Source organism: Oryza glaberrima, chromosome 2 (genome assembly GCF_000147395.1).
Source record: "Oryza glaberrima chromosome 2, OglaRS2, whole genome shotgun sequence".
Classification (NCBI taxonomy): domain Eukaryota; kingdom Viridiplantae; phylum Streptophyta; class Magnoliopsida; order Poales; family Poaceae; genus Oryza; species Oryza glaberrima.
Genome location: NC_068327.1, coordinates 2,933,650 through 2,949,062, shown reverse-complemented (window position 1 = coordinate 2,949,062; position 15,413 = coordinate 2,933,650). Strand labels below are relative to the sequence as shown.

At 40.3% G+C, this 15,413-nt stretch overlaps 2 protein-coding genes across 4 annotated transcripts; one reads left to right on the top strand and one right to left on the bottom strand.

Moving 5' to 3' along the window:
• Positions 1 to 4,015: 4,015 nt before the first annotated feature.
• LOC127763477 (translation factor GUF1 homolog, chloroplastic) lies at positions 4,016 to 12,267 on the top strand. The gene is made up of 22 exons (XM_052288189.1): positions 4,016 to 4,286; positions 4,460 to 4,636; positions 5,043 to 5,129; positions 5,357 to 5,413; positions 5,552 to 5,617; positions 6,018 to 6,080; positions 6,212 to 6,256; positions 6,382 to 6,482; positions 6,643 to 6,739; positions 7,054 to 7,125; positions 7,383 to 7,537; positions 7,616 to 7,673; positions 8,203 to 8,283; positions 8,376 to 8,462; positions 8,931 to 9,002; positions 9,122 to 9,256; positions 10,015 to 10,088; positions 10,493 to 10,580; positions 11,159 to 11,236; positions 11,607 to 11,682; positions 11,879 to 11,919; positions 12,057 to 12,267. The coding sequence occupies exons 1-22, from the start codon at positions 4,074 to 4,076 to the stop codon at positions 12,150 to 12,152; spliced, it is 2,019 nt and encodes a 672-aa protein (XP_052144149.1). The 5' UTR covers positions 4,016 to 4,073; the 3' UTR covers positions 12,153 to 12,267.
• Positions 12,268 to 12,581: 314 nt separating this feature from the next.
• On the bottom strand, positions 12,582 to 14,755 carry LOC127763478 (thiosulfate sulfurtransferase 16, chloroplastic-like). 3 transcript variants are annotated; one of them, XM_052288191.1, is made up of 7 exons: positions 14,654 to 14,755; positions 14,470 to 14,518; positions 14,246 to 14,335; positions 13,966 to 14,042; positions 13,743 to 13,813; positions 13,076 to 13,129; positions 12,582 to 12,979 (listed from the first exon to the last, which is right to left on the bottom strand). In XM_052288191.1, the coding sequence occupies exons 1-7, from the start codon at positions 14,715 to 14,717 to the stop codon at positions 12,893 to 12,895; spliced, it is 492 nt and encodes a 163-aa protein (XP_052144151.1). In that variant the 5' UTR covers positions 14,718 to 14,755; the 3' UTR covers positions 12,582 to 12,892. The 3 variants fall into 3 exon arrangements, with proteins under 3 accessions (XP_052144151.1, XP_052144150.1, XP_052144152.1); XM_052288190.1 differs by having other exon boundaries at positions 14,470 to 14,533; positions 14,654 to 14,753; XM_052288192.1 differs by lacking the exon at positions 14,654 to 14,755 and adding an exon at positions 14,582 to 14,609.
• Positions 14,756 to 15,413: the final 658 nt, after the last annotated feature.

The following is a 15,413-nucleotide window of genomic DNA, read 5'->3' as shown; positions in this document are numbered from 1 at the left end:
ATGCACTCTATGCACTTATTAAGCTTGATCTATAAATTTATATGCTTGCACTAATAAGCTTGAGTCAGATCAGCTACTCCGCTGAACTATACGCGCGCGCGCGCACATATATGCATTATCATCTCACACAAAGATACACAATTATTAAATGGCCGAAATACAACATTCCTACTCCAAAGAATACACTAAAGGCAATCCGAGAGATGACTTGTGCTGCATTGCTCTTCAGGGATACTCGCTCCGTTCCAGAAAAAATCAACCTAAAAGTGGATGGGACACTACCTAGTACAATGAATCTAGCAAGGTAATGTGTTAGGAACCCACTACTTCCAACTCAACAATAAGCATCCACCATAGAAGCAACAACTGTTTTGGGGATAAGAGAAGAAGAAGCTATGAAATACAAGTGCTGGAAACTTCTAGAACCGAGGGGGGAAGGCTGGAGATCGGAGGAGAGGTAGGGGAGAGAGATCGACGAGGGTGCCCACCGGCCGCCCAAGTCCCCGCCGCTGCCGGGAGCTTCAGCTCCGCCAAGTCCAAATGATCTTTCGATGCCCCCTGGTGTTGCCGATGCTGCCGCTTGTATGCTGCTCCCTTCCATTTGCTTGGGCCTCATGGCGATGGACTGACCAGCCCATGTGCGGCCCACCCGGGATCCTAACAATCCCTTCTTCTTGAAATTCGGCTTGTCCCCAAGCCGATGGAATACACCTCCCGGATCCCATGGTTGCTCCAAATATTTGGTGTTAGACAATGAACCATCATTAAAGAAGAACAGAGCAAGTAGCTTTAGCTTGAATAACTGCTTACTCCATGTAAAGTACTCCTGGGTGATGCATGACAATGGCACTGTTACGAATTGCTTGCCAACATTGATTCTCAACAATTTGATATGCTGCAAACAGTGACAACCTCGCTTGATCAACACCATTGTAGGAACTAACCCAAAAGTATACTTCTCATCATGAATTGAATTAGTGTCTGCTTCCATTCCTTTCATCCTTTTGCAACCTTTTTCTTCAGCAATCACATATAGCAAATCTCTTTCAACATTCAAACCAATGTAATTTGATTCCAAATATGATTCAGATTCTGATATCACCATGCAAATTATTCTCATATTCCATTTCTCCACTATAGTTGGGTAGTAGTTGAGCAACATCCCCAGAGATCAACAGATGATAACCAAACAGATAATGATTCAGGATCAGAAATAACTAGATTGCTTTCCTTGCTAGCAAGTGATGTTAAACTGACCTAGAAAATCAAAGCCCAAAACTGGTGCATTTTCTGCTCAAAGCAAGTGGAAGTTTCAATAGTCATCATTTTCTTTTGCTCATTCCAAGGAATTATACTTGCAGCAAAATCAGTAGTGCAACCCTTCCCTACTCTAGCTTCCAGCAAACCAACTAATGGCAGCCAAGGTGGCATCCATTGCAATCTGGTCCTGAAATAGCTGGGGATTGGCAAGGCTAGATATGGATTCCAACATTCCTGTATCCCTTCCTCAAAACTACTGTTAATAATTCTACTACTCCTTGTCCTCTTCTCATCCCATGCAATTATACTCAAAGCAGTGACATAATTGCAACATTTCCTACTACTAGTTTGGAAAGGCAAAATTCTGAAACTTGCTTCATGTGGTGGAGGCCAGGGCTCCAACTCAACCATTTCATTTGATAAAAACCACCCTTTGAAGTATAAGAGCTCCAATACAAAAATGCACCCATGCCAAAGAACTTACTAGACTTGGTGGAGGCCAGGGTGGGACGAAATAGAATCTCATCCCATGATGATTGATTGTAGTCCAGGTCATATATGACTTCTTCCATCCTGACCAGGCAGGTGGCCATGGGTTTCTCTTGGGGTGTTCCATCAGTGGCTTATTGTCACTCTCAGTACATTTCATCGAACACTTCATAGGCACCTAATCTCCCACGCAGATGGCATCACCAAGCTTCAGCCCTGTGGGTGGAGATGGTTCTACCAATGATGTCATGAACTCCATAGGGCTAGCCATAAGCGGGAACGCAAGCACAACTTGTTCAGTGCCCCATTTGACGCCGGAGCCAAATATCGAACACTTAGCATGCGTCACCTTGGGGTGGTCAAGATTGTTGATGTCAGTGGCACCAATTGCGTTCCCAGCGGCTACCAACTCCATAGAGGCCGCGGCAGTGGTGGCGGACGTAACCACTACAGCCACAGTGAGATCGGGCTCGATGGTAGGACCGGAGCATTTCGTCGAACACATGGTGGGCGTGACCTCGGGTGAGTCCTTGGTGACGATGCAGGGGGCGTGGCCCTTGTCCTTGTTGTCTCCTAGCTCCCAGGTAGCTGTTGGAGCAGTATCCTCACCAATGTGACTTGAACTCGCTGTTGCCCAAGTGAAGCTGTTGTTGGGGTATTCTGTCAAACACTTGGTAGGCACTGGAGTAGGTGGTGCCATGGGTGCTGTAGGTGATGTAGTGGTGCCATGGGTGCTGTAGGTGATGTAGTGGTGCCATGGGTGCTGTAGGTGATGTAGCCTTGAGAACAGCAGTGGTTGCCCTGATGGCTGCAATTATTTCCTCGGAAGCCTTGCTCCTACGAACCTCTATATCTTCCAACTTTTGAAATATCCGATTGATCTTCTCCTCTTGCATGCGCTTGGCCTCCATTTGTTCAAACTTCTCCAATATCCGATCTAGAGATTTGTCCAGCCATTTCTCCTCTTTGTTCATGGTAGAATTGATGGGGACAGGCTTAGATGTCCTCTGATCTTCCTTGGGCATCTCAGATTGGCTAGGCATTCCATCGAACAGGTTGTGGGCGTTGGTGTCATGAGCACCACCCTTGCCCAAATCCAACAACCACTTTCATGGGGCGTTGCTGCAGTACTCTCCATCAACTCCATGCTAGAAATCCCACGAATCGACAGCTCTGATACCAGATTGTTAGGAACCCACTACTTTCAACTCAACAACAAGCATCCACCATAGAAGCAACAACTGTTTTGGGGACAAGAGAAGAAGAAGCTATGGAATACAAGTGCTAGAAACTTCTAGAACCGAGGGGGGAAGGCTGGAGATCGGAGGAGAGGTAGGGAGAGAGATCGACGAGGGTGCCCACCGGCCGCCCAAGTCGTCGCCGCCACCGGGAGCTTCACCTCCGCCAAGTCCAAATGATCTTTTGATGCCCCCTGGTGTTGCCGACGCTGCTGCTTGTATGCTGCTCCCTTCCGTTTGCTTGGGCCTCATGGCGATGGGCTGACCAGCCCGTGTGCGGCCTACCCGGGATCCTGACATAATGTTGCATCCATTTCTAGACTGATTATTTCTGAGACGGTAGAAGTATTAGTTGGGACGGTTGGATACTTGATATTCCTCTGCTAAATCACAAGAAGCCAACAAAAGGCACACAACTTTCCATTTCAATAAAGGAACAGAGCTCGATAATGTGCTCATCTAAAGGTTAAATGGAAGAAGATAAGGGAGGGTGAAAGGAAGAAGATGAATTGAGTCATCTGATAGATAGATCCCATGCGCACTTTAGGAAGAATATGAAAAACGTGATGGTAATGGCATGGTTTTAATTTTATAAAATTTGAATGGCACGGCTACGTATATACGAACTGTAATAGTATTTATCTGAATAGGCACATTTGCAATTATATGGATCAAATTAACCCTTTTATTTGTACCCCCTCAATCCAAAAACCAAGTACAAAGCATCCCTTAATCATCAAAATCAGTGCAAATCGAGTCCCCCCGATGGTTTAGTCTTTTTGACGTGGCACATTGATAATTGAGGGACACTTGTTTTGTTGTTGAGGACGTGAGTCAAATTCGACTCATAATAATTAAGAGACCTGACATGGACTTATTTCCTTGCGAATTACGTGCGGCCCATTTACTTTATGGGCTTTCTCCCAAAATCAGCCCAGCCCATCAAGGAGAGAGCCGCAAGGCCCGCAACGCAACGGCTACACAAACCCACGAGTCCATGCGACTCGTCTCGTCTCGTTCTCGTGTGTGGATAGCGCGGGCGCGGCAACCTTGCGGCGGAGAAGCTCGCGCGCTCCTCCTCCTCCCATGGCCACCGCCACCGCCTCCCGCCTCGCCGTGCCGGCGCCGCGGACGTCGCCGCACGCGCCGGGGCGCCGTAGGCCTGCCGCTCCTCTCCCCTCCGCCCCGCCCCGCCCGCGCGCCCTCTCCGCCGCCCCCCGCGGCCGCGTCGTCTGCCCCGCCGCCCCCGCCTCCTCGCCGGCGTCCACCACCGACGCCGGCCAGGACCGCCTCCAGAAGGTAGTCGCCCCATCGCGCGCCTCGCTTGTTAGTATCACTTAGGTCTAGGCGCGCCTTTGGGCTTGCTCGAGTGACGAACACGAAATTCAGGGTAGAGTTTGCGATTCCGATATTCGTTTCAAGTGCGTTGCTGTTGTGATTGATCTCGATTCGTCGGTGTTCTGCTCTACTAGGTTCCCGTTTCGAACATCAGGAACTTCAGCATTATTGCGCATATCGACCATGGGAAATCGACGCTGGCGGATAAACTGCTTGAGCTCACGGGGACGGTGCAGAAAAGGGAGATGAAACAGCAATTCCTGGATAACATGGACCTGGAAAGGGAGAGAGGGATCACCATCAAATTGCAGGTTGGTGGAAAAAATATATTTGGCCGAATTATGTGAACTCATTGTTCCTTCTCTTACATTGGGTAAAGAAGTAATTACTTGATATAAATGTAGATACTAGAGAGAAATGACTTGAAATTAGCTACCATACGATATTTTTCCTGTTTCCTTAAATTTTGGCCAGTTGCTCCGAGGTTTACTAGTATTAGAACTAAGAATGAGCATCAACACTAGTCAAGAAGAGGGCAGCGCTTTCGCACCAAGTCAACTAACAGTTTTTTCACTGGATGTTGTCACAACTTGTCAGCTTACATCGTTATTGTAATTTAATTTTCATCTGGACTGAAGTTTCCTAGCATGCTCTTGATATTAGGTGTTCCATATCTTATTGATTTTGTACCGTCGATATAATCATTTGTTCTTTTAGGCAGCTCGGATGCGCTACATCATGAACGATGAGCCCTACTGCCTGAATTTGATTGATACACCAGGCCATGTTGATTTCTCATATGAGGTATAGCATTACTACTTCCATTTTGATCTCTTACATAATATGCTGTTGCCAAAACAACAAAGATATTTTTTAAAGTAAGACCAACATATTGCATTAAGGTCTCACCTTATTGAAATTTCTTCTAAGGCCTTTCAGAGTGTCTTGGATGATACTCTGTTATTATCAGCATGTTCTCAATATTTGGAGTTTGATTGAAACATCATGTTAAATGTCTGACTGCTTACTAGGTTTCCCGTTCTCTTGCTGCTTGCGAGGGTGCACTTCTGGTCGTTGATGCTTCTCAGGTGCAATATATATTACCCTCCTGTAAGTTTCAATAGCTATGTATTTGAAAACATTTGCCTATAGAAGCTACCTAAATGTTTTCACCATATTCGAGTTAATCTTTCTGACATGTTGAGAGATATGTAATGATGATGCAGGGTGTTGAAGCCCAGACATTAGCGAATGTGTATCTTGCACTGGAAAATGACCTTGAAATCATACCGGTGAGTTTGAATTGTTACGTTATAGGCACACTAACAGGTTCCTTACCTTCTAACTTTTACAAATATTTTCTTTTCACTGCTAACAAATTCGTACATATTTGGTTTTGCCTAAGGTTTTCATGTTCGAGTTAACTTTTATGTGAACGTTGCATGTTTGCCTTATTTTTAACTGGATGTAAACTGAGTAAGGATGATAACTAATGTATACTGCTTGAGGTGAATATTGCCCTTTTCAACTGGACAATACTGCAAACTAGCTTGTAAGCTGCAACATAGTGGAGCATCTGTTTCATGTTTCATTTTGCTATAGATGAAAACATGTAAATCTTTAACTGTTACGTGACATTCTGCTACAGATTTTCAATTCTTTCTATTTGACAGATGACTTGTTCTAGTTTAGGTACTAAACAAAATAGATCTTCCTGGTGCCGAACCTGATCGTGTTGCGCAGGAGATTGAAGAGGTATTCTGAAAGTATTAAACCTTTCTTATACTGGATTGTGCTGACAACAGTTCCTGAATTTTCCATTCAATGTTATGCCACATTGGTTCTTATTGCTAAAATCATGCTTGTCTTTTTTCTATTATCCTCAGATAATTGGAATGGACTGCAGTAATGCAATTCGTTGCTCAGCAAAGGTTGTTTTTTTGCTACTTTATCTCTGTTCAGCCTTCAGAGTTACTTACACATGCGTTATGCACAGAAAGTTCTATTCCCCACTTTATAAACATATATTAACATCTTTGTTTTTGTTTGTTTATAGGAGGGCATAGGCATAACTGAGATACTAGATGCCATTGTGACTAAGATACCCCCACCACAGAATACTGCAAAAAGTCCTCTCAGGGCTCTTATATTTGACAGGTATCTTTTAAGAACTTAGACTATTTAGAATCTCCTCAGTCCTCAATGGATGTTTCAGGTGCTAAAATTACAAAATGCAGACAATGATACTACAATGGTCTTCAATTTTTTTTTTGTGCATATACCTGAATCCTTATTCTTGTTTGTCTATGGGTTTCAGTTATTATGATCCATACAGAGGTGTAATTGTATATTTTCGAGTTGTTGACGGCAGTATAAAGAAAGGGGACAAAATATGTTTTATGGCTAGCGGAAAGGTAACTAAATAAAGCCTGAAATCTCTGAAGCAAACTAGAGTGTTTTGCTATGATAAAATAGTTTTTGGGAAAAAATAGCTCTATTAAACTGTAAACGTACAACTTTTGCAACATTCCATCTGATTTCTGTTGTTATACACCACTGCACAGGAGCATTATTTTTTCCCCCTACACTTCTATTAGGTTTTTCTCTGTATAATATCATTTACTCTTTTATAATTAACTCTTCTAAAAATCAAATGCTACACCCATCATCTTCATCATCCTTATCTATGTAGAGACACCATGCTGAGTTTTTTTTTTTAAATAAACAGGAATATGTTGCAGATGAAATTGGAGTATTATCTCCCAATCAGATGCAAGTTAGTGAACTTTACGCTGGCGAGGTAACTTTTGTGTTACCATATCTTACATCAACCATAAATCTTATGTTTGACTATATCTTCATTCCACTTTATTTTTTTTGTGAAGTAGATCCCCATTTTCCTCAGTATATAAACATCGGTACCTACTATGTATATGCCAGATTTTGATCTGGCTTCCTGAATATGCTATTGATACACCATTAAGCTAATGTTGTTAGTAATGCAATATTTGCAAAAAAGAATTCTTTGTGGTTTGATCATTGACCATTCCTTTTCAGGTCGGTTATCTTTCTGCGTCCATAAGATCAGTTGCAGATGCCAGGGTTGGTGATACAATTACTCATTCTTCAAAAAGAGCAGAATGTGCTTTACCAGGATATTCCCAAGCTACCCCAATGGTTTTTTGTGGCTTGTTTCCTATAGATGCGGATCAGTACTATACTTTCCCTTGAAATTTTTTCCATTATTTTTTCTGCACATGGATCACATATTAAATATGGTTGTCTGTTAGGTTTGAGGAGTTACGTGAAGCATTGGAAAAGCTTCAACTAAATGATGCTGCTTTAAAGGTGGGATTCCTGCCTTATATATCTTGAGACAAGATCACCAGATTAGCACAAATGCATATTTCAAGCTGTTTTGGTTTGTTTGCATTTCCAGTATATGAAGTTGAAGCATCTTCTTACTTACCTTTGTCCCTGCATCACAATGCATCTGTAGAAACTTCATAGAGGAACATGATACTCCATATTGAATGCAGGCAAAATAAAGGCAATATGATTTTGATGAAGAAACTCTATATTTTTTATCTCATTTTTATAAAATTGAAATATGCAGTAAAAGTTGATTGTGGAAAGAATGAATACATTAGTTCAGTTAGAAAAAAAAGTTGATGCATTTCTTCTCATTTAGAGTTAGGCGAGTGAATGTTTGGATCATATGTAGAGGGAAATGCAAGCAAATCTGTCAAGTCATTTCACAAAGCTAGGGGGTATGGCAGATGCCAAATTGCCAATGTTGATTGGTGACTAATTAGCTTTGTGCATTGCATTTCTCATCTTTGCTTTTCTAAAGGCAGTAACAAGGTTTTCAATGCAGTTTGAACCAGAATCTTCAAGTGCCATGGGTTTTGGCTTCAGATGTGGATTTCTCGGTCTTCTTCATATGGAGATTGTGCAGGTTCTTATAATCTACTTCACTCTCACTAGTCCATCTCATATTACAGCTATGGTGACTTGAAATTTCGACAACATAATGTTCTCTTTGTTCAGGAAAGGCTAGAGAGAGAGTATAACTTGAACTTAATAATTACTGCACCCAGTGTAGTTTACCATGTCAACCTAGCCGATGGCGAAACTGTAAGTTCTTTATGACCCTGAAGAACTTCTCTATCTCCTGCTGTTAGGATTAGTAATTGCTAGGGCCTGCAAGGTTTAACTATGCTATATGTCCTTTATCAATGTATTCTTTTTTTGAAGAATCATCTACAGTTGTGTTGAGCATGTCAACCAGATTAACACTGAACAATGTGTCATAATTTCATCTTACCATTTCTCCCACTTCAAGGAAATAGTTGTTGAGCACTTCATTAGAGAAAGTGAGTTAAGGAAGCCATTAACAATTGTTACTTGCATATATGTAGTAATTAAATCATTGCAGGGTGCATATGTTTGCACCAACTTGCTTGACTTTGCTAGACTAGACTTCCTTACAATAGAGTTAATCAAGCAATTACTTGTTCAGTTTGACTAGTGGACATGTCAGTGTTGTTTATTGGGCATTGGAATGTTAATGTACTGACATGCTTACTTATTGCTGTAATATAGGTTGAATGTTCGAATCCATCCTTGCTTCCAGAACCTGGTAAACGGAGATCCATCGAAGAGCCATATGTCAAGGTTGTTTCTTCTGTATACAGGCTTTCACCGTCCATTACAGTCATCTTTAAGATTGGGAGTGTTGAAATTCTGCATGTATCTGATTCTCTTCTTTGATCTCTGCATTTTTTTTTATTTAGATTGACATGCTTACACCAAAAGAGTATATTGGCCCAATAATGGAACTGGGTCAAGAGAGAAGAGGTGAATTCAAGGAAATGAACTTCATCACAGAAAATAGGGCATCAGTTGTTTATGAGCTACCGCTAGCAGAGGTAATTCCTTTTTCTATATAAAATCATTACCATGCATGTTGCACCTCATTGTAACTATTTTCATCTAGCAAATAAAAGGGGAAAACATACCTTAACTCCTCCAACATACATAAAGCATTATGCAAACAGGAGTTTCAGATAGAGAGGACATGATTGTTTAGACGTTTGAAGGGTTTCTACATTGTACAGATTACTCCCTCCGTCCCAGTTTAGAGGGCGCACAATATTTTCACTGGTGTCCCACAACATAAGGCGCAACTTTAAACCGGTTCCATTTCTCCTGAGATTAGCCCTGTTAATGATGCATGATGTAGTTTCAGCGTAGCCTGCGCATAGAGCGTGCAGACGCATGCAGATGGCCTGGGCCCTCAAGTTTCTTCCACGTCCAAACGAAGCGATAAAATTAATGCACTTAATTAGGGTTGCAACAGTAACAAACTTCTCTCCACGCTCGCACCTTGGTCTTAGCAAAAATATTTGCATGCGCTATAAACTGGGACAGAGGGAGTATAAAATTTGCACCAGTCACTAATACCTTCATCATAATGCAAACAGGCCTTTAGGGTAAGCATATTTCATTTATTGATGTCTCTAATGCTGTTCTTTTGTTCTCAATTTTGTGTAATCTCAACTCTTTGGTTCATGCTGGTGTATATTCTTAAACATCAAGAAGTGCATATCTTCCAGAGCATATACTTGACTTGCTGCATAGTACTGGTGGATTCTCTGTAGATACTTATTTGTACCCATTTTTGCAGATGGTTGGTGATTTTTTCGATCAACTGAAATCTCGAAGTAAAGGATATGCTAGCATGGAATATTCACTTATCGGGTACTTGCACCCTTGTTCTCTTAATTTAATATCTCTCTAGTCATCGAGTCCAGGACACTGTAATGGTCATAATGTCATGATGTAACAGTTGGTTATGTAAAAAGGCATATCTCATTTTAACGATCATTTTAAATATTTGAAGAAGCATGAATAGAGGTGGTTGCTTTCCAAACAACATTAACTTGTGTCTAAGATGGGTGATATTAATAAGATACTAAGTTCTTTTGATCTTAGAATGTCCTGGCACCTGGGATGCATATGAGTAACACTCGGTGACTACTAAAATTTATTACTTTACCACTTAACCCATAGCTAGTTACCTGCCTTTTGTTTTACCCGATTGCCAGTGCTTAATAGTTTCTTCTGTAAAATCAACTGACATATTATATTTGCCTAATTTGCAGGTACAGGGAAAGTAACCTAGTAAAGCTGGATATACAGATCAATGGTGATCCTGTGGAGGCACTGTCAACAATTGTTCATAGAGATAAGGTACTAAACTCAAGTTGCTTACTAGCCAGTGTTATTATATTCATGATCATACATATTTGTGTATAAGAAAAGTTGGGTGTATGCAAACTCACTTTCTGTTAAACACTTGCTTGAAATTTGGAAGCTATTACTCTTACGGTCTTGCCTTGGGTCTATTCTCTATCACATCCTTGAAAAATGTAGCTCTATACCGTGACTACGTGAGACAACCTGTGATATTCAGAGACACCACCAATGCCATCAAACTTATATGAAACCACAAGAGATAGTAGGAACATGAAATATGATTGGATTTTCATATACATTGTATTTGTTGTTAAGGATGTATTGCTTTAGTTTAGGATTAAGTCCCTTGATTTATTTCTTTTATACTTCGATGTATCCATATGCTCTGTTAAGAAATCTGCAGTCAATATATTCATGCTTACAATTCATTCCGTGATTCTTCTTGTGTGATTAACTGTATCTTTGAATATTTTCTCCCGCCAACTTGACTTTCAGAAGCAATGGCTTATATTTAACTGGTTATCATGCAATAATTGCTCAGGCCAATCTGATTTTCTATTTTTTTGTCATAGGCATACTCTGTCGGGAGGGCGCTAACTCAAAAGCTAAAAGAGCTTATACCTCGGCAAATGTTTAGAGTACCTATTCAAGTGAGATTTATCGCTTTGCTTCTACCTGATTTCTTGTCTATACAATTGCACTGCAAACTGAGGCAGGGAAATATTGCTGGTTGTAATTTGTGATTAAGTCTACCCTATAAGATGTTTATATTAAGAAAGAAAGTGGATCCATTTTTGTTGTTGAACTGATGTTTCATTTTTAACTAAAACAAAATTAAAGAAGCCACTGGTACCACTGCTGCCTTGATCTTGTATTCTTATTTCAACCAAATCATTGTTCTGCACCAAAAAAAAGGTTTATAACTTGTTGGAAAACAGAAGTAGCCATCTATTCATGAGGAGACAAAACTGCTTAATTATCTCTTAATTAGGAATGATATTCTAACTAGGACTTTGACAGGCATGTATAGGTGCAAAGGTCATTGCAAGTGAAGCACTATCAGCCATCAGGAAGGATGTCTTGTCAAAATGCTATGGTAAACAACACTAAGACTTGCACTTTGGAATAATCTTGTCATTATAAATCCATTGGAATAATCTCTGTTGTCTTATTCTGTTCATGACTAGTTGTTTCAAATATGTATCTATAGGAAAAAAAAAAAAGGATCGCTGCATTTTCACATTGTGAATTTCCATAAGTTTATGTTGGACATTATTTTCTTTTACTTTCAGGGGGTGATATATCGAGGAAAAAGAAATTGCTGAAGAAACAGGTAAGCCTTCTCCACAACCATCTCAGATTCAAATAAGTTTTTTTTTTTCTTTTGGGGTGCTTAGCCAAAGCTAGTAGCTTTATTCACTATCGCCAATTAGAGATAAGATGATATGACCATTTGACATTTCCCAACAGGCTGAGGGAAAGAAGAGAATGAAAGCAATAGGAAGGGTTGATGTTCCTCAAGAGGCATTTATGGCTGTGTTGAAACTAGAAAAGGAGGTGCTATGAAACAGCTTTGCAATCAGCACAAGTCTATCGTTTGTGTAAAGACCTCTGTTTGGCCTCAACTGAATCTAATTCATTTGAGAGGAAGCATAGTTTGTTTTCAGCTGGGCCAGAGGAACCAATTGACAACATATCCATGTCGGAAAGTAAGGAGCTAATCTGACATGCACTAATTTTGTTCCATATGTCAGGCTATGAAGCCCCAAAAATGATGTGGTCACACAGCTCTGCCAGACATTTCTGCGATCTTCTTATACCAAATAGAGTAGTACGCATTTTGTTTGGTTATCGTTAATTCCCGTCACTGAGTTTGTATCAGAAAAGGTTATTCTGTAATTTAATTACTTGTAATGCTAAGTACTCTTAAATTGTATGTGATATGGACAAGGAACAAGAGTGTAGTACACAAGAGAAGAAATGGCCAGCTTAATCAGAAAAAGGTATTGTAAAATGGAATAAAATTAAGGTCAAGTTACTGAATATAATATAGCGGCAGATGAGTACAACAGAAGCAGTTGACATGGCATTAGCCTCACTGATGGCAACACTTCTTAAAGATTTTCTGAAGGTTTATTGATTGATGACATTATGAGATTTTCTTGCTAAACCGTACACACTGCAAAGCTTGGATTCAACTAATCCTGATTTATTCGTCTTCACGACCATTGAAATTATGCATAAGAAGAAAACGATTTTCCATCTCCCGGATAGCGAGCACCGAGCAGGGGAACTGCTGCTGATAATTACTGTTGATGAGCTGCAGGTTGCTGGCTTTCACTTCGGAGAAATGATTGGTAACCACCTTTCAGGTTCCTCACATTCTTGAATCCCTTCACATCCAAAAGACGGATTAAACTAATGACCCCCAATTACTCAAAACCATATGCATATTGTGCTTAAATCGAGAATGGACAGGCTTTAATTACCGCGTCCAAAAGGTCCTTAGTCGCGAGCCTGGATCGCACACCTGTGTTGCAAGCCTGTGCCCAAACCATGGTAGAAATTGCAGATATTCCAATGTCAAATTTGCGGTTTTATATTATTATATACTCCCTCCGTTTTAAAATGTTTGATACCATTGACTTTTTAGCACATGTTTGACCGTTCGTCTTATTAAAAAAAATTGTGAAATATGTAAAACTATATGTGTACATGAAAGTATATTTAACAATGAATCAAATGAAATGAAAAGAATAAATAATTACTTAAATTTTTTGAATAAGACGAATTGTCAAACACGTACTAAAAAGTCAACGGTGTCAAACATTTTGAAACGGAGGGAGTATATTAGCTACATCAATAGCTTCAGCTTTTCGACCTTGACAGGTCTAGTTTAAAACAGATTATTGACCGTATTATTACAGTGGATTACCTAAATGATTATAGATATAAACTAAATATTCTCATAATAAACTTAACAAATAGCTTTGAACAAGCAATCTAAGCAACACAGTAGAATTTTTTTTTTGAGAAAACATATTTTTAAAGGCATGGAGCAAATAATCCGTGACAATAATCCGGTGAAGTAGCTGAAAAAAACATGACTATGGTTAATTGTCAGTAATACAGTGCTATATGTGATGGTGAGCTTACCACAATCAGGTGCTCATCCTTGCCGAAGAGTGAAGCCACTTCATCTACAAAGTGTGGGTTCTTCTCCTTCCCTTGAGATGAACACAAGTAGTAGAACCATCAGCAACAAAAAGCTTCAAAAGGTTTAGAAAATAAACAGTGGAAAACTCATATGAAAGAAATGGAAATCACAAAATTTTGAATTCTTCAGTGGAGCAAGGCAAGAATGATGAACTGAACTGACCACTGGGAGTCACTGAGAGGTAGTAGGAAATGTTGCGAGCACCGTCAGCATGCGCCTTGTCAAAATCCTTCCCAAGCCTGAAGATTCCATGAACCAATTCACCGGCAATTAATCGCAGCCAGGAACACAAGAAAAAGGCAAATCAAGTGACAGTTAGGAATGATCATTAATCAAATCAGCAGCAAGGCAGCAGGTGAAGAATGGTAGCTAAACAGAAAGGGGAGCATGGAAGCTTCTAGAACATTCTAATACCATAGAGATTGTAGATAGAGTGTACTACCTGACATCGAGGTAATGGTGGCCGGAGCTCATGAGCTCACGAACCTCGCCGGCGTCGACGATTGGGAGGGCTTCCAGCTCCTTCTTGTTGCTGCAAGCCATAAGTTAATTAATCATCTAATTCATCGCCATGATCTTCTTACACAGCATGAAAGCAATGGAATTCTGTGAATCTTGCCGATTGATTGATTGATTGACCTCTGCAGCAAGCTAGTTAGTAGTTACCTGCTCATCGCCGCAGACGCCATTGACGACGATGTGGTGTCCCTGTTTACTGCTCTTCTCCAACCTTTATCATATGTACCACTTTGTCTAAAAAAAAATTCTAGCTACGTACCTTGACACGCAGATACGCATATGTCCAGACTCGTAATTAGGATTGAATTTTTTTTTGGGATGGATAGAGTACCTTGAAATGGATGTGATCTCTGAAATGCCTTGTCCAGCTTCCTATGCTGCTGTGTCCTCGTCATTGCTTACCTAGGACAGCCTACACAAAAACAACAGGTATATTTGATTAGTTTTGGTTTTGGTTGACTTTGAGAATGTGACTACACAACAGCACGTATGTGGTTGACTTTGGGCATGTCTAGCTGACATTCTTTACTACAATCTGCCTGATTGTGACTTCTTTTTTACTGTAGTATATTTGTTTTGGTTCTGAGAATACCTACTTAATGCATGAAGCCAGCTCAAAAATTGTCCAAAAAACTGATGCCACCTCAATCAATTTGCAGGATATTGAACTTCTGTGCCATCTAATGGTATTGTCAACAAGTGGTCACTGCAATCCATATATAAATTTTCCATGTAATTGCATTTTCCTTTTTACCCTCACATATTTAACCCATCTTATATGAGTTGAGCTCAACTAGGACATGCTTCCAGCGATGATCAAGACAACAAACAACTAATAATGGTTTTATTAATGTCTTGAGTTGGGAATGACTCATACAGTATGTGCAAAACGTCACTGCTATTAATAATGGTTTTATTAATGTTCTTGGTCGCAAGTCGGATGCCGCGAGAATTAGGCCCCTACTCCTAGCTATCCAGTATTGTTTCTTTGTTTTCTTTTTTCCTTTTTCCAAAGCTGTTGGTTGGTTGTTGTTGAAACTCCCCAAATCTTAATACAAAAGATGCGCAATCCTTAAATGCATTCTTAAAAA